General features: G+C 45.1%; 1 protein-coding gene and 1 long non-coding RNA gene across 2 annotated transcripts in view; one reads left to right on the top strand and one right to left on the bottom strand.

The window, feature by feature from the left end:
* ATCAY (ATCAY kinesin light chain interacting caytaxin) overlaps positions 1 to 4,850 on the top strand; it is a 151,412-nt gene extending 146,562 nt beyond the window's left edge. The window contains exon 12 of the mRNA XM_085639488.1: positions 365 to 4,850. Coding sequence (XP_085495614.1) covers positions 365 to 380 — 16 coding nt within the window. The 3' untranslated portion in view covers positions 381 to 4,850. The remainder of the gene's footprint in view (positions 1 to 364) is intronic.
* LOC146772422 (uncharacterized) overlaps positions 1 to 22,759 on the bottom strand; it is an 85,886-nt gene that overhangs the window by 56,736 nt on the left and 6,391 nt on the right. Inside the window, exon 2 of the long non-coding RNA XR_014972351.1 lies at positions 20,590 to 20,635. This is a non-coding gene — a long non-coding RNA (uncharacterized LOC146772422). The remainder of the gene's footprint in view (positions 1 to 20,589; positions 20,636 to 22,759) is intronic.

Below are 22,759 nucleotides of genomic sequence, written 5' to 3'. Positions count from 1 at the left end.
GGGATGGTGGTGAGTGTGAACTTTTCCCCCCCAATTTTAAACAATTGCCTGATTACTAATTGCTCATATGTGTGACATCTAAAACTTCTGGCTTCTCAGTTTTAGAGGTGGGCAAAACATATAATGAAAACTGCCCCAAAATGGTTTTGATTCATAATATAGGACTCAGTGTATACATTATTTTCTATTGGTTGAAAAGACCTTGAGGAAAAGCCTACTTATTACAGAATGTCAGTGGGCAGAATCTGCACCTCCAAGACTCTGTCAATAAATGTAAGTGTACATTTGTTAACATGTGGATTGTCTGAACAATTTTAATGTCCACTGGCATAATACACAATTTAACTAGATTTTTTCTCTTCAGTGTTAGCACGTCATGAGGAATCATCGTGCCGAACTAATGATAATCAGAAGCAATGAAAGTGACCCCAAAATATCACAAACTAGTGGAATGCCCAACTATATGAACCTGGAACAGAACTTTCTGGCTAAGGAACTCCCAGATCTTTACCTGGAAACATGGTTACCTTGCAGACATTCCCTGTTGTGAGAAGCGCTGTAGGAGACAAGCTCTTAGAAGACAGGACTCAATCCCCACTGTTAAATACACTTGAAGATGCAGCTGCAGAAGAGAAATGTCCTTCCCCATTGCAGGAATCACTTCTAGGTACACTTCCAGAGGAGTAAAGTCTTCAATTTTTTATGAGGACCATTACTGGATTTACCGACACAAGAAAATTTCACATTCTACTACAAGAACTACTGCTGTAGAAAATCTCCTGAGACGAAAGATCCATACCCAACTAAATGAACTACCCCTGATGACAGACCCACGAGAGGAGTACAACCTCTATATGAACTGCTTCTGAAAATATAACCACAGAAGAGTCCACTACCATCCTAGAAGTGACTTCCAAAGATATAACCAGATGAGATAAGTCCACTCCCACTGTAAGATTTACTCCTGCACACGTTTTCTGAAGAGAAAGGTCAACCTCCTCTATAAGACACCTTCTTGAAAACCTCCTCTAGGAAAGTCCAACATATTCTTTCAACAATTCCTGAAGATGCCTCCTGAAGAGGGAAGTTCAGTATTACTATGTGAAAGACTCCTGCATGCACCTGCGAGAAGAGAAGAAACCATAGTACGCTAAAACTATATCTCCTGCCCTGCCTACTTGGTTCTGTAGAGACACTCTTCAAGTTTACTATCCTGCTGTAGGAAATGTGCTTTGGTTGTCCTTTACACAAGTCATGTTTCCCCAAAAAAGAACTACTCCTGGATCAACAGTTGAACTATGTCTCCTTCCTAGCACGGAACAACTTATGGAATAGCATTTGTGTAGGGCAAACTCCTCCCCTGGAAGTATTACTCATGTAGAGACAATTTCACTAGCTTCGGTGTTCCATTTTAACTACTGCATCTGGGGTGAAATTTAAGTAGTAAGCCTCTTTAACTGTTGAAACTGCTCCTGGAGTGCACACACCCACATAGCAGACTTTCCCTGATACATAAGAACACACGAGTCTAGTGCCAGAATGATACTCTCCCCTAGGAAAGATTACCCATAGATACACCATGTGGAAAGTGTAACAGTGGTACATTTATTGATTCAAATAGATACCAAAAGAGGCTGATTGTACATTTTGTTGACAGTCTTTTGTTTCCAAGTGTCTAAATTCACAATAGAAAAACACAGATTTGGGAATGAAGAACTGAGTGGTTAAAGGTGATGGAGCCAGTTCTTCAGTGATTATGCGACAATCAGTAGCTAGAGGAACAGTGATCACTTGGCCAGAAGGCCCCTTTTTCTCCTGGAGAGAGGCTGAAGTCGCTAAGATGGGCCTTGGGTAGCCAATCATATCAACTTAAAATGTCCTAACATTTGTTATTATACCATTTGGTGACATGTAGCTGCATTTGCTCTGGTTATACTGCATACTAATACAGTTATACAGTCTATGAAAACACAACATTGAGTTTGTGTATCTTTTGCACTGAAGGATGCTGAAACACAATCCAACATTAGATAAGAAATGTACTCATGCCCTTCAACACAATTTCATGCATTTGAAAGTTCAATTGTCCTACTAACTCTTCTGCCAGAAATAATGTGATTTAAAGGGCCACTTTCAAGGATAAGAACCTAAGTTTGCCCTTTGGATAGGCTCATGGCATTTAACTCGCACAGAATGTAAGAAACCCTGTACACCGTAATACCGGTTGATTTAATTTTTATGGGTGGAGTTGCCCTTACTCCCACAATCACTCCGGGGAGGAGTACTTAAAAACATCTAATCATGGGGCACCTTTATTCTTCAACAGTGACTTGCTCCAAGAAGGTGGAACTTCTTGTGATGGCATATCAGTGGGAGAATACATTGGATAAACACATGCCAGCCTGCTATCAGGCGCCCACACCCGAGTTAAGAATAAAGAGCCGGGTGGTCATAAGACATATACTGACCTGATGGCTCCAAATGATCTTGTGTTTTCTTCAGTTTTGACAGCACATTCATATAGAATTGCCTCTAGTACCCAATTGCAAGCTCCCTACAGATGAGACACGGCAGAGAGTCCTTCTCCCTCGGCGGGTTGTGCTCTTATGCAGAATTAAGGGTGCCGTGGGGTTCTTGTATTGTTTCTTCCTTCCAATAGTGGAGTTCTCTCTCTGTGGACTGCTCAATGTTCCTACTGGAATTCCCTACATGAGCCCTTCGCTGAAATAGTTTTCTTACCTGTAGGGTAAGTGGCAGCCTGGTCTCTTTAATAACTTGCACATGAACCTCAAACTGTTTTCATCTCAGACTAATTTAACCTCTTGACTATCCATGTGTCTAAATACCTCTCTGCAAGATACTTTGTTGGTGTTTTCACAAACACTGGAGGGGCATTTCCTTAACATCCTTAGCTTGCGCCCATGACATATATAGGTCATAAGTGCGTACTGGGTATTCCTTTTTATGACATACATATAGACACGTCAACAGGACAATAAAAGTGATGAGCATTAAAACAGTTAGACCATTTTGGACGATCTTCAGCTTAACATCATCCATAAACAGAGGGAAACAAAATGATAAACCTCCTCATTCACTGAGAAAGTATTGATATCCGTGAAAATAATGTACACATTTGATATCAAAAGAAAACAGCCAGCGAGCTTCTAATGTTCAGTTTGCTCTGAATATGCAGCTGTGACACTTTCACCCACTTTTTCTGCAGGATTTGCCCAGAAGTTCATGCCCATATTGAACATTAAAACATGTACACCGCTCTAAAATGCGTAGAGCCCCCCCATCCCATAGTCCACATATGACAAGCCATGCCAATGTGACATATAGATCACCTTGACAAGTATCTATCTACTTTGCCAAGCACCCAGTAGCCTGTTATAAGATGGTGTAGGTAAGAAAAATGCTGTAATTTGATGGTAGGGAATGGTGAGAACATTTCCATAAAGTAGTCCTTTAACTGCACTCAATTCAAAGGAAGGAACGAAGAGTAGCTATACGGATATGGCAATTTTAAAAAAGCAGGAGTGATGCCACACATAAAAATAAGAAAACAAATCAACTTGATGCACTGCAGCCATGTTATTTGTCGGAACACCTTCAGATACTGTTTCCCAGGCACACTACTTATCGCAGTTAGAAACAGTGAAGAATTCATTGACAGAAAACATTAGTGGAGCTAGGTAAGCGTCGAAGGCAAAATGGTACAAGGGCCATTGGGTATCTTCTCATTGAGAATCTACAATCAACCATAATGTGCTATACTGCTGCACCTTGAGGGTGTGAATATACAGGTCATGTGTGATAAAGCCTTGTAAGAGTTTCACTTATAATGGTATGAATAGCACATTCCGACATACTCCAATATTTCTATTTTCTGACATGACTCATACATCCTATCTGTTTTTTTAGGGGAGCCTACAGTTGCAGTATGTACACATTAGTTTACTAGAAGCCCTTTTACGCAAATACGAAAAATATCCAGATGGTCAGGTTGATTAGTGTAAAGAGCCAAACGTTTCTTAGTGTAGTGTTGTGAACAAAACTACAACACACAAAAAACATGAAGATGCTTGCCGCTGAGAAGCTTCCTGGTGCATCCTGTTACAGGACAGTTATTTAACCTCAAAAAGGTCCTACACAGTAAAGAAAAAGGGCTTCTTCTAAGAGAGCCTGAGTTGAACCAACTAGATTAGCCAACTCATTTCGTTGGTGTATCTGCCTCACAATCATCTCACTTGAAAAGCAATGGCTATGTGTTAGTCAAGAGGTCTGGACGTCATTTAGGAGCCCACTATGCACTGGTTCGAGGAGTCACCACGCTTCCTCACTATAGCCGTCTATATGCACAGATTGCCTGAACGTTAAACCTTTGCTGATATAACTACGGCATTAGGTTTACCTACATGGACAAGATATTTTCTTGCTTATTTTTCCAGAAGGAGCAACAATCCTTGAACTTGACACACCTGTGACATCATCAGCTGTGCCAGAGATATGCACAACTTTATCAAATGTTGGTGTTTTGCAACGGCTTTTAAAAATGTAAATATAAATGTGCTGAATAATGTTAATGAACAACAGGTCAACAAGTTCTTTTGTGAATTGGTCGGTAAAAGCAAGGGCATGGGTCCACACATAACGCACCTTACCATGTGTCCCAATTTGCAATCTAGTACCTAAGCAGTCTGCACAATTGAAAAAGTATGTGACTTGCAATTTTTCTAAAGTGTTTGATTTTAATGGTTTATGCTAGAAGATTATTAGGTGTTTCTTGCTTTGTATAATGCTTTAAACCGAACAGACATGTTATTAAAAGGATGTTCGACCCTGAACCATTGTACGTAATGTGCTTTACTTTCCAGTGACTTCCTTGATACAGTCAAATGCATTTTCAGATTTCGTTGGTTCTAACTGCATTATACCATATAACTACCTCAAGTAATTATTTTTCATTGGTCTGCATAGTGGCAACACATCAGCTTTTGACAACTTAACAGCGTCCTGGAGGAGCAGTAGAAGGGACAAAAGAGGTACCAAATTAAAGATTTCGAGATTCTGGGGGTCAAAAAAGAGAAAGAGAAATAAAAACAAGAGGTGTGAAGGGTTATGAAGAAAGGGAATAGAATATAGTTAGTTGTGATTGTTATTGTTACTTGAAATGTGTATAATTTACGGATGCCATTTGTACAGCCTCGTAGTGCTCACCCTAGTCTGTTTCGTTGCAATAATGAGCTTTTACGCAGGATTGGGAAAAAAAGTGCTTGTGTGCTGGCTTAGAGACAAGATTTAGGTTCCCATGCCTGTGTAAGGAGTGCTTCAAATAGTAAACTTTGATGCTGCACTCAGGAGTACTAATACGGAAAGATGTGTAAGGAAAGAGTAGCGCAATCAAACATACTTTCATCCGAAGCATTGATACTGACCTCTGCATTTTTCTAATGGACAAGTTTCAATCCCTAAAGTCAGTTTTTTTAATGCAATCTTAAAAACATGCCATTAATGGAGAGTGGCACGGCATTGGACAGGTTGAGACCGAAGGTTTATGCTACAGACTCCTCTGTGGGTGGACCGCTGGATGGCCTGAGTGGTGAGCCTCGAAGAATTTTGAGAGTGGGACCTAGTTGGCATTTCATGCCTGGGAGATGTTTGGAACAGGGATCACACTCGATCCTTTCAGTACCTCCAGACTGAATTCCACGTGCATAAATCCCAATTTTTTCGATACTTACAACTCAAGCACGTTGTTTCTGAATCTCAAGAAGAACTCGGGGATGTCCAATAGCACAGCCCTCTCGAGGTACGAGAAACTTGTGGATTCCTTCAAGGAAAGTAGAATTTCACAAATCTATAACACCCTAGTTACACGATCTCTTGGCCTGATGGGCACCTTGAGAGCAAAATGGGAGGAGTGGGTGGGCCCCCACGATGAAATGGACTGGCACAATGCCTCTTGGGAGCCCTACACTTTGGCAATCTCTGCACGGCTTAGGCTCATTCAGTTTAAATATCTCCACCAAGTGTATCTCACACCTTACCTCCTCCGGAAGGCCCAGGTATATCCATCACCTAGATGCCTTATATGTTCGGGCCCAGAAGGGATTACTACCACACTATATGGGCCTGCCGTATCATACAACTTCACCCGTCATGCATATTCTCCACACTCCAAGGCGGTGGAATTGCATATCAAGGCAAATCCCAGACTTGCTTATACTGGGCATTCTAGAGGATATGAGGGGACCCTGAGGGGATAGGACACTGGTGGGGATGGTTATGTTGCTGGCCAAGAGAGAGATAGCCAAACACTGGAGCTCTCCTAATGCTCCCTCCATTGCGGCCTGGAGGACAGGTATGGACTGGTGTGTAAAGCTGGAAGAGAGAATATATCCTGCACAAAGGAATCCCCCCCCCCCCCCCCCAAGTACGACAAGGTTTGGAGCAAGTGCTGGGCTTACCATGGTCTAGAAGGTCATAGCTGATATGGGTGGGTAGCAGCTCCATATTTTACACCTGGGGACTAACGGAGAAGGCGAGTAGTATCGGTCTGAAACTCTGTATACATTGTGCTTGTCTTGTGAGAGCTACAACGATTATATTGAAAATCAATAAAAGAGTTCTTATAAAAAAAAACATTTTAAAAACATGTCTTTGACTACACACGCCTGCATTGGTTGGTGTGCTTGGTCTCAAATGTTTGCATTCACTCGGGTACTTGGGATTAAAATCAAGTACACTTTCAAGCATCAGACACTCACAGCATTTCATTTGTATTAGTTGAGTATTGTTGAATAGGTTGGCAGGTGTTGCAGCCCAAAATGTTATGTAATTTGAAGTGCAATTTATTCATGTTGTGCTGTGATAAGTATGAAATAACAGAGCAACTACACTGTTATTCTGCTTGGGCTACATGGTGAAAAGAGTAGTCCCTTGGTAATGGACGCAGACCTGCGGGATGGTAAACAGATGATGCGGCCTGAGCAGATTTGTATGGGGAGAGTGCCCGTTGGCTGGGAGAACCAGTGGGCAGAGATCAAAGATAAACACTGCATTTCAGATCAGGACTATTTGCAGATGTTATTCATGGTAAATAGAGTAGGTGAAGAACCAGTCTTTGGCTCCAATGTTGTATTTGCAATAGATAGAGATGTCCTAAGATTGATATCAAATTGTCAGTTGGGAGAGGTTGGCTTTCGGGTTCTTGGACTAATTTTGGGTGCAATTCTGAGCTCAGCTATGGTGAAGAAAGATAAACAAATAGACTGTTCCCACAAGGCAAAACAGTGTTTGGGTTTCCCAGTTTTGAATGATGGCAATCCATGGTCCATTCTAGATAACAGGAGTTGTTGCACGGGCAAGTGTTGTACGTTCTTGGCTAGAGAATAAAAGTCTAGGTTAGAATGCAGGGGCCTGTGCTAGGTGTCATCGGCAGTGATGGATAAAGGTCAGTTCAATGTTTTTCATTAAGCCATAGGAGGGATTATTTTCAGCATGGATCTGATACGAAGGCAGAGGAAAAATACAGGTTTTCTGGGCTTTTATAATTAGAAAGCAGTGAATGGAAGCCACAAAGGATCCAGATAGGGGGGATTACATTGCAGGCATGAGTTTTCCCAGGCTATCGGCGGCCAATAGAGCTAAGCTAGGGGAATAATTCAGAAAAGAGAAGATCCTAGGGACTATCAAGAGCCTCAAATATCTAAAGTTCATGGTCCAGATGGCTTTACTGCATCCTTATATAAAGAAAATGGAAACTTGGTACCTTTGCTCTTGAAAGTTTTGCAAACGATATTTCAACAGGGACAGGTTACACCCACGGCTTTGAAAGCTACAATTTCTGACAGACCACGTTCAGGTGGGCCATGGGGCAGCCAGGGTCTAATGGACAACAGCCCTTGGTAATGGGGTAGTTTGCCTCTGCTGTCCTAGGAAACGTCCTACTATTGCTATGAAAACTGGGTCAAGTACAGCCATTTTAGCACTTAACGTTCAGTGGTAAAAATGGTGAGAAATCAGACTTCTCAGGAAGTTTACTGTGGGGTGGTACATAGTCTCAGCCCTCAACGCCACACCATCCAGCTCAATAATATCATTGTGAACCCAGTGCTACTCTTTTGAAAAATAATAGTACTTTATTTTATATAAAGGCACAATATTGTGCACTACAACAATGTGTTGGATAATCAATGATCAGATAAGAGTCCCATATGCTTCAAAGGGAGGCCTCTTGCAGGTGCTCTAATGCCGCCTTCTTCCTCTGCTCATTGGGCTTAGGATTCTAGTGCCATAGTCTCTAAATCAGATACAGCGCACCCTCCCCTCTCTTAGCACACAGTCACGTCATGGGGTTAGATAATCCATATAGTCCCTCACCCATTACTCTCCTGGCGGAGTACAGCAACAAGAACAAATGTTACTTACCTGTAAACTGTGGTTCTCCAGTATTGGTGTCTTTCATAGATTCACATGCTTGAATATTCCCCGTCGTCGAAGTGGGAGTCCCACGGTATATATAAAAAGCAATAAGTATCATGTATATATACATATACACATACATAACCACATAAGAGTATATACATACCCAAATAAACATATATATATAGTTCAAATAACATATCAAGTTAAAAATACCATAGGATAGCATTGAGACATAGGAAAGCATTGAGAAAAAGAATCACTTTGCTAACATATCACTGTCACTTTATAGTCCAAACTCCAGCCAATCAGGCGCTAGCACCCTCTAGAACCTTCTCCTCAGAGGCTCAGGCCCTCAGATTTTCGAGCACGAGAGTGACCATAGAGCCGAAAGAGGAGAAGAGAGCCTCTGAGGGGAGGAGGGTGGGTCGCATGTGAATCTATGAAAGACACCAATACTGGAGAACCACAGTTTACAGGTAAGTAACATTTGTTCTTCTCCAGTATTTGGGGTGTCTTTCATAGATTCACATGCTTGAATAGAATAGTAAGCAGTAAACAGTATTCGGCTGACCAAGCCGTATTGATATTGCATGTAATACAAACAATGTATTTAAAGCGCAATAATAATAATAATACCCCAGGAGGAGGGAAGTAGCAGAGGCTCACCTTATTTAAACAGATTTCGTAGAACTGCCTGTCCCACAGCCGTGTCTGCTTCGTTAATGGATTCCAGACAGTAGTGCTTCGTAAACGTGTGCCTGCTGGACCACGTAGCTGCCCGGCATATTTGATGGATGGGCACACCAGCGAACAGGGCAGTGGAAGATGACATAGCCCTCGTTGAATGGGCTCTCACTCCCGAAGACAGAGGCTTACCAGCCTTTTGATGGCAAAAAGAGATTGCTGATGAAACCCAACGGGCAATAGTAGGTTTGGTGACAGAATGTCCTTTGCAAGCACGCCCGTAGGCCACAAACAACTGGTCAGATTTGCGAAAGGATTGAGTCCTGCTAATGTAGAATTTTAGACATCTCTTCAAGTCCAGAGAGTGTAAGCTTTGCTCCGCCGGGGTTTGTGGATGCGGGAAAAAAGTCTTTAAGAGCACTGGTTCGTTAAGATGGAAATCGGATGGCACTTTAGGTATAAAAACCGGATTAGTGCGGAGGATGACACAATCCGATCTGAATTGAAGGAACGGAGGCTTTATTGTAAAAGCGTGAATGTCACTGACTCTGCGGGAAGAGGTCAGAGCAAGGAGGAGGGCCACTTTCCAAGTTAAAAATTTGACATCCGCTGAGTGGATAGGTTCGAAGGGCGCCTTCATAAGCTGAGCCAGCACGATGTTCAGGCGCCACGTGGGTGGAGGACGCCGAATGGGCGGGAACATGCGGAAGAGACCCTTGAAAAATTGTTGTATGACTCTGGATGAATAGAGAGAGGACGAGCCATCTTGTCGGAAGCGAGATATTGCCGCTAGAAAGACCTTTAAGGTAGAGTGCGATAATCCAGACTGCGCTAGTTGTAGGAAGAACGGCAGAATGTGTTCTGGAGGAGCGTGCACAGGATGAATGTGGGCGGAAGCACACCAATGACAAAATCGCTTCCATTTGAGCTTATACGTTTTCACTGTGGATGGAGCTCTTGCCTTAGCTAACACCTCCCTGCAGGCTGGAGGAATGTTCAAATGAGCAAATTCAAGGTGCTCAGGTTCCAAGCCGACAAGCTGAGAGATCTGGGATTCGGATGGCATATCCGACCATCGTTCATTGTGAGCAGATCCGGCTTCAGGTGGAGAAGGATGGGCTCGCGTTGGGATAGGAGAAGCAACTCCGAAAACCATGCCTGCCGAGGCCACCGTGGAGCTATTAGAAGTACATGGCACGGTTGTTGTCTCATCTTCCGCAGCACTCGTGGAATCAACGGAATCGGCGGAAAAGCGTACGCAAATATCCCGTACCAATTGATCGAAAGGGCATTTCCGCACGACCCTTCGTGGGGAAACCAGCTTGCGTAGGACTGGCATTTTGCATTCTGCGGGGTTGCGAAGAGGTCGATTGTCGGGTGACCCCAAAGGTTGAAGACGAATTCCAGCGTCGGTTGATGTAACTCCCACTCGTGGGTTGATGATGCTGACCGACTGAGTGCATCCGCCAGAGTATTGGAAATGCCGGGCAGATGAATTGCTTGTAACGTCATCTGATGGAGTATGGCCCAACTCCAAATCCTCTGCGCCAGACGGGAGAGCAGTGGAGATCTTGTCCCGCCCTGTTTGTTCAGGTAGTGCATGCACGTGGTGTTGTCCGTCTGAATGAGGACTGACTTCCCTTGGAACTGCAGGCGGAAGGATTTCAACGCCAAGAAAATGGCCATCAGTTCCAGTCTGTTGATGTGGCAGCAACGCTGAGCCGCTGACCATAGGCCCTTGACGGATAGATCTTGAAAATGTGCGCCCCAACCCTCCATGGATGCGTCCGTGGTAAGGACGAGTTCTGGGGTGGACGACAGAAAGGATGTTCCTGCTGCGATGTTGGCAGGACAAGTCCACCAATGCAGCGCTTGAGCCATGCGGGGTGACACCACGACCTGATCGTTGAAGGAACCGGAAACCTGGCGCCACTGCTTGTCTAACTCCTCTTGGATGATGCGACTTTTTAGTCTGCAGAGAGGGATCAAAGCGATGCATGAGGACGCCATTCCCAGAAAGGATTTTAATATGCGGACTGAAACTGACTGCTTTGCTGCGATGGAGCTCGCAAGCTGTTGAATCCGTTCCTGATGTTCTGCTGAAGCGAAGGCCATGGTTGTGCTCGTATTGATACAAGCGCCGAGAAAAGTCTTGCACGTAGTCGGCGTGAGTTGAGATTTTTGTACATTGATCGACAACCCCAGGGACTGAAACAGATCGAGACAGCGCTGGGTATCGAGGGCCGCCCGGTGGGAGGATTGAGCTTTGATGAGGCAATCGTCCAGGTAGGGGTATATCTGAATACCCTCTTGTCGTAAGTGAGCCACCACCGGGGCTAGGAATTTTGTAAAGACCCGCGGGGCTGAGCAAAGTCCGAAGGGTAGGACTTTGAATTGGTAGTCCCTGTGGCCCACTCGAAACCGTAGGTATTTCCTGTGGCGTGGTAGAATGGGCACATGGAAATATGCGTCCTGCAGATCGATCGTTGTCATGTAATCCTCCTGAGAAAAGAATTGGAGGATGTCCTTCAATGTGAGCATCCGAAAGGACTGTCTTGAGAAATTTGTTGAGCAATCTGAGATCGAGGATCGGACGCCATTCCCCTGATTTCTTTAGTATGAGGAAAAAACGGGAATAGAATCCCAACCCTCTTTGATATTTCGGAACCACTTCGATGGCACCCTTGTTTAACATTATTTGGATTTGTTTGAAAAGTTCTCTGAGATGGGCGGGTGGTGGCCCGGATGGAGGTGTGCGTGGAGGAACCTTCACAAACTCTAGGGCGTGGCCCCTTGAAATTATATCCAGGACCCAGCGGTCCGAAGTGATTAAGGACCAGGTTGAAAAGAACTGGGAGATTTTTCCTCCAACAAGAACTAGAGGACAACTGGGAAAAGGAAGTTCTTTCCGTACAGAGTCACTGCTTCTTGGTTGAATTTCCTCTGTAATTCGACTTTCCTCTGTATGACTTGCTAGTTTGCTGTCTGTAGGACTGCTGCGGTTGTGAATAGTACCGCTGTTGCCCCTGATTGTACGAGCGGTATTGGGACGAGGAGCCACGAAAGGATGATGATGAGGAGGTGCCGCGGCCGCGCGCACCTCGAAAGGGCTGCTTCTTAAACTGTAGAGTGCCGAGGGAACGAGCCGTATCCGTATCCTTTTTAATGGTTTGCAAGGCATCTTCTACATGCTGGCCGAATAATGACTCCCCGTCATATGGCATGTCCAAAATCTTAGCCTGGACCTCTTGCCGAAAAGAGGTTGACCGAAGCCAGCCCTGTCTTCTTAGGACGGCTGCTCCCGCCAATTGGCGAAAACCGGTGGATGCGATGTCAACAGAGCAGTCAATGATCTCGGATGACGCCCTTTCTCCCTCTTGCAGGATTTTCTGAGCTTCCGCTCTTGAATCCTCCGGTATAAGTTTGACCAATGCAGCCATGTCCGACCACATCTGTCTATCATAACGGCCGAGGATAGCCAAGGAATTCGCAGCCCGGACCGTTGTTGACGCCATGGTTGAAAACTTCTTGCCTATAGCATCCAGGCGACGGCCGTCGCGGTCCGGAGGCGCCGACATTGGAGATGATGGGTTCTTGGAGCGGCGCTGTGCCGCTTGTGTGATCACTGAGTCCGGCTTAGGTTGAGACACCAAGCAGGCTGGGGAAGAATCCGGAGCTTTATATTTTTTCTCCAGGCGTGGGAGCACCGCCGGAATAGAATTAGGTGTCTTCATTAATTTTAGGCCTTCATTCCATATGAAGTCTATGATTGGCACAGCTCGTACTTGTTTCTGAGGCTGGGACTTGAAGTCATATAAGAAACAGTCCTCTTCCCTAACCACCATGGGAAGGTGAAAGCGTTGTGCTGCTCTCTCCATCAGCTGATGGAACCCTGTTATGTCGACAGGTGGCGAGTTGACTGGTGACCTTGGCGGTGATGCGGGCGAATTGATTTGGTAATCATCCCAGTCCGCCATAGTGTCGTCCTCTGGGAGCTCGCCCTCTTCCGTATCCGGATTGTCCATATTATCATCCTCTGCATTGAAAGGCAGTGCAGGTGTGGAGGGCGTGGGTATCGTTGGCAATATAGGAGGTGGAACCTCAGATGGCGCTTCACGTGGAGTATTTTGAGGGGATGCTGGAAAACGACGATTATAGTCTTCCAACATATATTGGAGGTTGGAAACAAGCTGCACAGGAAGCTGCATCATAGGAACCGGAGCAGAGGTATTTTGCTCTTCTTCCTGTTCATAAAATTCATCCTCCTCAGACTCTTGGCATTTTATATGGAGCTCCGAAGGACTATGAGCATCCCGAAAAAGAGACTGATCGCCTTCATCCGAATCGTCCTCATCCCCTGAGGGAAATAGTTGACGAGGTGGCCGTGGTCCAGGTGGTAACATAACTGGGTCTAGCACGGCCTTACGACGAAGCATTAAGGAGCTGTCCACAGACCCCGGTGCTGGTGTTGACATTGGCACCAATGGCATTGTCGCAAAATTTGACCCTACCGTCGTCGAGGCGACCGTCGACGAAGCAATCGTCGACGGAGCTGCCGTCGACGAGGTTGCTGCCGTCGACGGGGTGGCTGTCGTCGACGGTGTGGCTGTCGTCGACGGTGTGGCTGTCGTCGACGGTGTGGCTGTCGTCGACGGTGTGGCTGTCGTCGACGAGGCTGTCGTCGACGAGGAAGATTTCCTCTTCTTCTTTTTACCCATCGTCGACGGAGTTGTGGACGTCGACGGAAGCGCCAGCTTCCCAGTCGTCGACGAAGAAGTGAGTGGTATCGTCGACGAGACAGTTCTAAGAGACACACATACTATCGTCGACGGAGAAGACGTCGACGAAGTCAGTGTCGTCGACGAAGGATATCTACTCGATACCGTCGTCACCGTCGTCGACGAGGCTGATGAAGTAGCCAATCTCGTCGACGGAGGGGCCGTCGACGGGCCCGTCGACGGTTTTGAAAGTTTCTGACTGGAAACATGTGCTGACGGAGTCACAGACGCCTGAGAGCTACGTCTCGGGGGCGCAGACGTGGAGACAGAGACTTTGCCTGTAGACACTTCCTCAAGGTGAAGTCTCTTCTTTTTCAGAAAAGGAGATGGCAAGTCCTGGACACTTCCACGCTTTGAGGAGACTCCTGTTTTGACAGAGGCTACACTTTCCACCTCAGAAAGTGGGTTGTCTGTGTCCTTTAGTTTTTGAAGCCATATTAAAAGGCGACCTTCTCTATCCTTCAAAGTTTTGTGAGAGAAAGTTCTGCAGATCTTACAATTAGCCACCTTATGATCAGGATACAGACAATAAATACATTTCTCATGGGGATCCTCAGAGAAAAGTCTTGACTTTCCGCAAGATGAACAAGGACGGAAAAGAGATTTCTTACTTGCAGACATGATGAGAGATAAAAAACCTCAAACCAGATGAAGAACTGAGCAGAGCTCAGGGAGACTCCCTTCACACGACGTGCGGTAGAAAATCTGAGGGCCTGAGCCTCTGAGGAGAAGGTTCTAGAGGGTGCTAGCGCCTGATTGGCTGGAGTTTGGACTATAAAGTGACAGTGATATGTTAGCAAAGTGATTCTTTTTCTCAATGCTTTCCTATGTCTCAATGCTATCCTATGGTATTTTTAACTTGATATGTTATTTGAACTATATATATATGTTTATTTGGGTATGTATATACTCTTATGTGGTTATGTATGTGTATATGTATATATACATGATACTTATTGCTTTTTATATATACCGTGGGACTCCCACTTCGACGACGGGGAATATTCAAGCATGTGAATCTATGAAAGACACCCCAAATACTGGAGAATGAGCCTTCTGCAGGAGGGTGAGTTCACCAGTGGCGGACAGGACAAAATGCATGGCATCGCGAGGTGTGTCCAGGTGGGGCATTTGCAGGCATCACAATGAGTCTTCAGAGGGCAGAAGCAGCTTCGGGCCACCTTTTGCACTCCATATACCTCAGCGCAGATAGGTTTGATCCTTTGGCCAGCACACTGTCTGCCACACTGGGGCCTCCACAGTTGAAAGCAGTTTAGCAGTCCTCTGCTCTGGGTGCAGGCTTCCACAGCCCTGGGGCACTTATAGGCATTGCTTGGTCACAATGACAGCAGTTCAAAATTGTGATGGGGTCTTCAGCACCTTGTTTGCCAGGCCATTCTTCCGCATGTAGTGCCTTGAGGTGACTCTTTGTTCCTTAGAATACCATAGTCCACTTGGAGAGCCAGTATCGGGCTAGGATGGGTGCCAAAGACAGGTATGCCCAGACGTGGGTCCTGTGCACACTGAGTACAAGTGGCTGAGATTAACTTGAGGATTCCATCCATCACTTTTATGTACACCTTAATATGTCGCCCTAAGTGGGACGGGTATGCCCAGGCGGGGGGCCATGCATGCTATCACTGTAACCAAGCTATACCCGGCCGATGAGCCCATAACTAGGACGAAACCGTACCTGGGTTGCTTATGTTCCGGTTCAGAGAGGACCTGGCTTGGTAGTTTGGGCTGCACTGTTCCAACTGGAGTTGGGTCAAGAATGATTTGCATGTAGCTGGGTCGAAACTGAGGTGGCATAGTGTGCAAAATAACAATGGACTGGGATGTGGCCCAGAGTAATTACCAGTGGCAGACATTAATTCAAGCATTTCATCCATCACTATTTTGCATACAACGGTGTTTAAAGCAGGTTTAATATTGTTGTGCAATTTAAGATAGATAGTTTGTAGATGTATATTCAAGATGCCTTGCTGGGATGGAAGGTACGGAGTCCTTATAACCCACTACTTGTCTTTTCATTTGTTTACTATTGTGATAGGGGAATCAAAATAAAATATACTTCACTAAGCCTCCAATACCCTTTAGATGTTGGAATACAAGTGTTCCTGAGATAGGTTAACCAGTCTGAATTGCTTATGTTATGTCATTAGAAATATAGAATTGCACCAAACTTCAAGGGTTGGGTGACAGTGGGAATGGTACATGCAGCTTAATGTTCATTGGGTTAACATCGTGTAATTTGCCAGGATTGATATATTGGATATGTTGAGAACTGAGACACACAATGACATTCTCAGACTGGTGGTAACACTTCCGAAAACACCCTCTCTTCAGTTTGTCAGACAGTTCAGGTTGCCCTATCAGAAATACACGCCGTATTTAAAAAGTGTTGATCGACACTCTCGAGACTTATTGCAATGTAATTAGAATAGTGTTGAGAAGTTACGTTATGTTCAGTTTCTAAGAATATTATTGTGCAGAAAAACATTCGGGGGCTGGTATTGTGAGTTTACTTAAAAATATAATGGAATGCCTTCAAGAAAAACTGTAATTGTAAATTGGATTTATATAGCGCTTACTACACCGACGAGGAATGGAAATCCTGCAACAGGAATACATATTTTGCATCACAGCAGAGACGTAAGCCCCCGGGTGAAAGAAACACGCTGTCCCAAGCGGTGACTAAACAACTCTGGTAAAAAACAAAATACAAAAGAACGCAGGACTGCAGCCAACATAAAACCAGGTATTTTTCCACGATGGACAGCAGCAGGCGGCTGAGGCGGATGCTTCGGTTTGGATGAGGCATCTTTGTAATCCATCCCACCGCGCCGTATACTGTAGAGATCTTGTGCTCGCCAGTGAGGTACGCGCTACTTCAGAAAACATTTTCTTTGAATTATAGAAGTTTAAAATAGATTTGTTTAATGTTCTCTTTCTGAATTTCGTTATGAACAGGTCTCCTGAAGATCGAAACTTCAAAAATGCCATGCGTTGGGAGATTTTCCGACATGTCTATCGATCTACTGTGAAAGTAGATGGGGCTGTAGCAGCATGCTGAACTTCTTTGCACAGACAAATACATTTGAAGCCTTGCACTTTCTTGCTGAATTTTGGAACTGAAGCAGATTCTCTGAATGACGATGCTCTGCTCTTCAGGAGAGCCCCTGCAGTCCCGGTGTTGGCATAGCTGCCAAGTTTCCTTGGTCCATACGTGAAGATCTGCTTCAGTCTAAGTTTTTTCCTTTTAATTCTGGGATTTGCAGTCCTGGTTTTATATTAGAATAAGCAAGAATAAAAACCCCAAAATTAAAATCAAAACCTGAACTGAAGCAGCTAGTCATGCATGGACCAGGGAAACTCGGCAGGGCTGTGATGGGATGGAAAAGATCACTTGTCTGGCTCCAGGTAGCATGAAGCCCGGCTTCATGTTTCCCACTAAGTTTCGGCAGGCTTTTTTGACCCAACAGTCATTCATGTGTACAGATAGCTGCTTGTAATATAAACAAAAGGGTTCCCCCAGAACAAACGGATATTGGAGCGGGACAGGTAAAATGAAACACAGAAACCCACCTCTGAAAATATGCTCTGTAAATAGAGTCAAAAATCAAATCTTACAACATAACAATATATTATATTGGAATTTTCTCTGTTTCTTTTAATTACCTAAAGTTCAGAAACATTATTTAAAAACAATAATTTAAGCATTGATACATAAAGAAAAAGAACTGTCATACTATGGCAATATAAATACTCACACAAACAGACTTCTCCCATACCCTACACATCATTCTCAAACAATAGAAGGTATTAAAACTCTTATACGGTCAGCCTTACAGACAGAACACCGCTCTACGTGCTCCAAATCTCACCAGGCGGCTGCGCTTGCAGGTGCAGTTCTTGCTATCCCGTCCTGTGCAGCTTTCAAACAGTTATGAGCATCGCACGGGGCCTACACGCGGCTCAGGGGAAGTTTGGACCTCGGACTTCGCCTGATATGGTCTGCGCCATCCAAACACCTCATTTTTACAGCCCACTATCGTCCGCATTTACTTTGTGCCTCACAACTGTAGGCGTTTTGGGCAGTGCTTGAAAAGGAAAAATAGAAGTGCAGGGACTCGGTAAGAGAATACCTGCTTGTTTCAGAGAAGTGCCGGTACTCTCCAGTTAAACATATTACATTTCTCTTGAAAAGTGCAGGTACTCCTTCTCAAAATAAAAAAGTGTCGGTACTCGATAACGGGCAGTACCGCCCCATTTACAGCACAGGTTTCGGGTCAATATCTGTTTTCCCCTCGACTCTCCTACCACGTGAACCATTGACTGGGAATATGGCTGGATGCCTATCTGTAGACAATTTTAGGAAACACAAGTTTCTTGTAGACGAGTTGCTGACCTCTGGCCAATTCACCAAATACTTTATTGGGGCTCTCGTTCCCATTCTGATTGTACTTGGTACAACACCCTCTCCTCTACCCCTAATACTTGTAGGGTGTATTTGACCTTTTACCTCAGCCATGGAACAATCTGGCTCTGCCCAAGACCAATAAGAGCCATATGCTTCAGATGAGTCCCACTGGGGGGAAGGATTTCCTGAAGCCCTTGATATCTCTGTCAAACACTCAGTTAGCAAGGCCCTCGCCCTAGCACTGGAACCCTTCACTTGCCCACTGCAGCTCATTACCGAACGAGTTCCTCTTCCCTCTCTTCCCATTCCGGATTATCTCTCTGCCCCTGTCCTGGGCCCACAAACCCCCTAACAAGAGGGAAAATGACCCCAGTCGGAAACTTTTGCCCACCTCGCTCACTCATCTATGATAGATCACATTTACAGCACCCCCTTGTGGTCAGCACTCCCACCCACCTCTTCAGCCCCTCACTCTGACCAACATAATGATGACACCCTCGGCCCCCTCCGGAACAGTCCTCTTACTCTAACCCCAGCCCTGTTCACCCAACAAACGACAGGCTGCTCTGACCCCTCTCCTTCCTAGAACATGTCTCAAGTGGACCTCTTTGGTTTTGATCCGGATGAGATCCACCCCAGATGCAGAGACTGGACCCCTTGACCTGAAGTAGCTCAATATATGCAGACACATCTGCACAATGGTTTCAACAAGGATGTGTGTGCGAGGCTTTGCACAGAATGGCCTTGTCCAATATGAAAGGGCAAAATGGCAGACACCCCTGAGATGGATCCAAACATGACCACTTTCCTAAAAATATTCTCGAAGAAGGGCATTGACAGGGCCCGGTGGTTGTACCAAGACTGTTAACTGGACGTTACTGGGCTCTTGGCTATTTGGATGCCAAAGAGTCTGGGACCTCATGACCCTGAGGTCCTGGCTCCATCTGTCAGGTCAGCAGTGCCAACTGCGCTCGCTCCTCTGAGTGCAGAAAATCCATCCTAATGTGCATTGATACGAAGCTGTCAGAGTTGGCCTCAGCTTCTGTGTTAGTGGATCAACTTTGAACAAGCAAATCTGAGCCTCTATTGTAGACATACACTGAAACATTTTCAAGCATTCACATCAAGATTTTTAAATTATATTATGGACATGGGGCTCTGCATCTCTGGACATGGCTGGAACACCAGGACATTTTCCTGGCGGTTCAACACCAGGCAGGCTCTCCAAACGCCAGGATGGACAAACTGAGCCGAAGATGTCTAGGGGATCAAGAATGGCGTCTCCATCCGGAGGTGGTGCAAAGTCTCTTTCAGCAGTGGGGAGAGCCTTAGCTAGATCCTTTCGCCACCACAGAGAACGCGCAATGTCAGCAGTTTTGTGCACTGGTGTTTCCAAGGCGACTCTCACTCAGAAATGCTTTTTGCCTTGAGTGGAGCTCCAGCCTCCTGCCTTTCTGCCTATACCACTCCTGCCCAGAACTCTCAAGAAGATCAGGAACGACCGGGCCCAGGTTATTCTTGTGTCTCTGGATTGGGCACAGAGAGTCTGGTGTCCTGAGCTTTTTGAGCATGGCCATCGGTCCTTCGATCAGGCTGCCTCTTCTAGATGATTTTCTGTACCTGAACCTGCGCACCCTTCACATTCATGCGTGGATATTTAGCGGTGACAGTGGAGAGCTATTACTCTCCTCCTGAAGTATGTGATGTATTTCTGGCAGCTAGGCGTTCCTTCACCAAGTCGGCATACACCTGCCATTGGGATAAGTTTGGGACATGTTGGATTCTAAAAAACATTGACTCTCTTTCTGCAACTTTCTCTAAGGTCCTTCTGTTTGCTCTATTTTTGGACCAACAGGGCTCTGTTCTGGGCACAGTTAAAGGCCGTCCTATCAGCCATTTCGGCATTTTTGCAGTTGCTGGACCAACCTTCTTTATTCAAGTCACCTGTTGTAGCTACATTTCTAAAGGCTTGCAGCAAGTTTCCCGCAGGCCATTCATCATGCCCCAGTGGGATATAAATCTTGTTCTAACTTTCTTAATGCATACACCTTTAGATCCTCTGCACAAGTGCACTCTTTGGCTACTGACCATCAAAACTGCCTTTCTAGTGGTCATTACATCAGGCAGGAGGGTCAGCGAAATGCAGGCACTCTCGCCACACCCTCCCAACAACACCTTCTACCTGAACAAGCTGGTCCTCTGAACATGTGCCTCCTTCCTTCGAAAGGTTGTAACTCTTTTCCATGTAGGCCAGAACATCACACTGCCTACCTCTTCTGCTCCGCCTCACCACTCAGAGGAGTAGAGACTCCACCGTCTGGAACAAAAAGGACATTGTCATTTCACCTTGGTCGTACAAAAGAGTATCTACCAGATAGGGCGTTACCAAAGGTAAATAACCTGTTAAAAGTGGGCGAACCATTGAAAGCTTGAGCCAGGCTCGAGCTTGAAGCCTAGCTTACCTTGAGGTCTTACTGGAACCTCGAATGCATTATGAGGCAAGCTTTCATGTGCCTTCTGCCTACTTCCCTACATGTGCATTGGTGCTGCATTACAACCAGAGCTGCGGAATTTGGAACAGGGGAGCCAGGTTTGAGTCTCAGCGTTAGTTCAACATCCTGTGATTCTGGGACAATCACTTGACCTCCCCATCCCTATGAACAATGAAAGGTGGCCTTGAGTAATGTAGGTGGTGCTAATGGAAAGTGCGCTAAAATCGGAGGGTCAAGTTGTTGCTAAATAGAAACAGCAAAAAAATGCAGTGGTAAAACCAAAGCCTAATAGCAAAGAAAGACAAGTAACCATTTACTAACGGTTTAGTACAACGTTTGGTACAATGTGTGGTACAACGTGAAATCAGAAAACGTGATAAATTGCAGCTTCCCCTCTTAAATTGTGAGATCTTAGGAAATATTTTATTTCCCCAAAAGTCTTTTTCCTTCATTAACGCATATGAAAGCACTTTCAAATATGTTAGTTCAAAATGCCACTGTACAAAAACCTATTCTGATTGATTTAATATACTATAATGTTGCTTTATAATAATGGCCTTGTCCAGGGTTTATATGACAAGTGTCTTGCCTCTTAGATCACTAATGGTTCATGTTTAAAAACGATCACTTAAATAAGTACTTCTTAGTGCAGTGCTATAATGTGACGTATTAATGTCAAAGCTTCTCCATGTTAAAGAATTACGCTTTTTGGGATTTTGAAGAGTTTTTATAATATTTTACAGGATGGTGTACACAAACTTTTTCAGGGCTAGGCTTTTGCATGGGCTTGACGATCCAAGCCAGACCCTTGGCTCAGTTCTAACTGTTAATTTGTTGGCTCACCCACCTCTATAACTTGTTTACTAACACCCTTAGAAGCAGTGCTTTATATAGGCTGGTACTGAGTACCGGCACTTCTCAGAGTTCTCCCCTAGACTACCAAACTTCTCCTTGTGTTAGGAGAGTACCGTTATTCCTAGTGACAGCAGGGATCAGGCTTTGAGTGGAGCGTGTCACTGAGGCGCCTTGACAGTCAATGGCGAGTGCATTCCGGTGCTGAATGGCTGCTGCAGTCTAACAGTCTAATTGACAGTGTGACAGGAATGAAATGTGGCCTGGTGGCTAGAGCTCCCAACATTGGAACTCTTGCGCTGTCAGTTAGATTATAAGGCTGCAGAAGCAGCAAGTTAGCACTGGAATACACTCGCCATTGACTGTCATAGTGCCTAAAGTACTTCGGCACAAGTTCTACATAAAAGCATACCTTTCTGTCTTAATGGCATGGGGAGGTCAAATCCTGTTAATGGCTCAACATCCTGTGATTCTGGGCAAATCACTCAATTTCCCTGTGCCATAATAACAATAAAGTATGCTTTCATGTAAAACATCCGCTTCTTATGTAGAGTGATTTAATGCCCTCGTGCCAAGTTAGCTCTATATAAAACTGCAAAAAATACAATTTTCGCACATATGAGCCAAACATGGCCGAAAGGGCATTCGGGCACTTTGCATGTCTGGCCACACAATACTTGGCATGTACATTTGGAATTTGGTTGTGTTGTGAGCGTGGCCAGGGTGAACCAAGAGGCAAAGAGCTGAGGCACAACATACTTATGGGAAACTCCAGTCGCATGTATAAAAAAAGTATTGAGTTCCAGCACGTGTGTGTATGTGCTCACCCATGCTGTCACAGATCCACATACAGTGACTGACCTGGAAGAGACAAGCCAGCAGTTACTCTCTCATGCTCCATTTATTATTATTATTATGTTTCTTATATAGCGCCTGAATCGACCCCCGAAGGGGTATCTCCGCACTTGCCTTGGGAACCCGTCCTGGCTTTTCCCTGTGAGATAGCCCCTACAGGGCATCCCCAAGGTGAAAGCCAGGCATCCCGCCGCGGGGGGCCGTTGTGGAGATTAAGCAAGCTTAATGCCCAGAGTTGCAGA

This window comes from Triturus cristatus, chromosome 12 (genome assembly GCF_964204655.1).
Source record: "Triturus cristatus chromosome 12, aTriCri1.1, whole genome shotgun sequence".
In the NCBI taxonomy this organism is placed as follows: Eukaryota; Metazoa; Chordata; class Amphibia; order Caudata; family Salamandridae; genus Triturus; species Triturus cristatus.
Note: the sequence above shows the minus strand (reverse complement) of the source record. Positions and strands in the feature narration are given on the sequence as shown.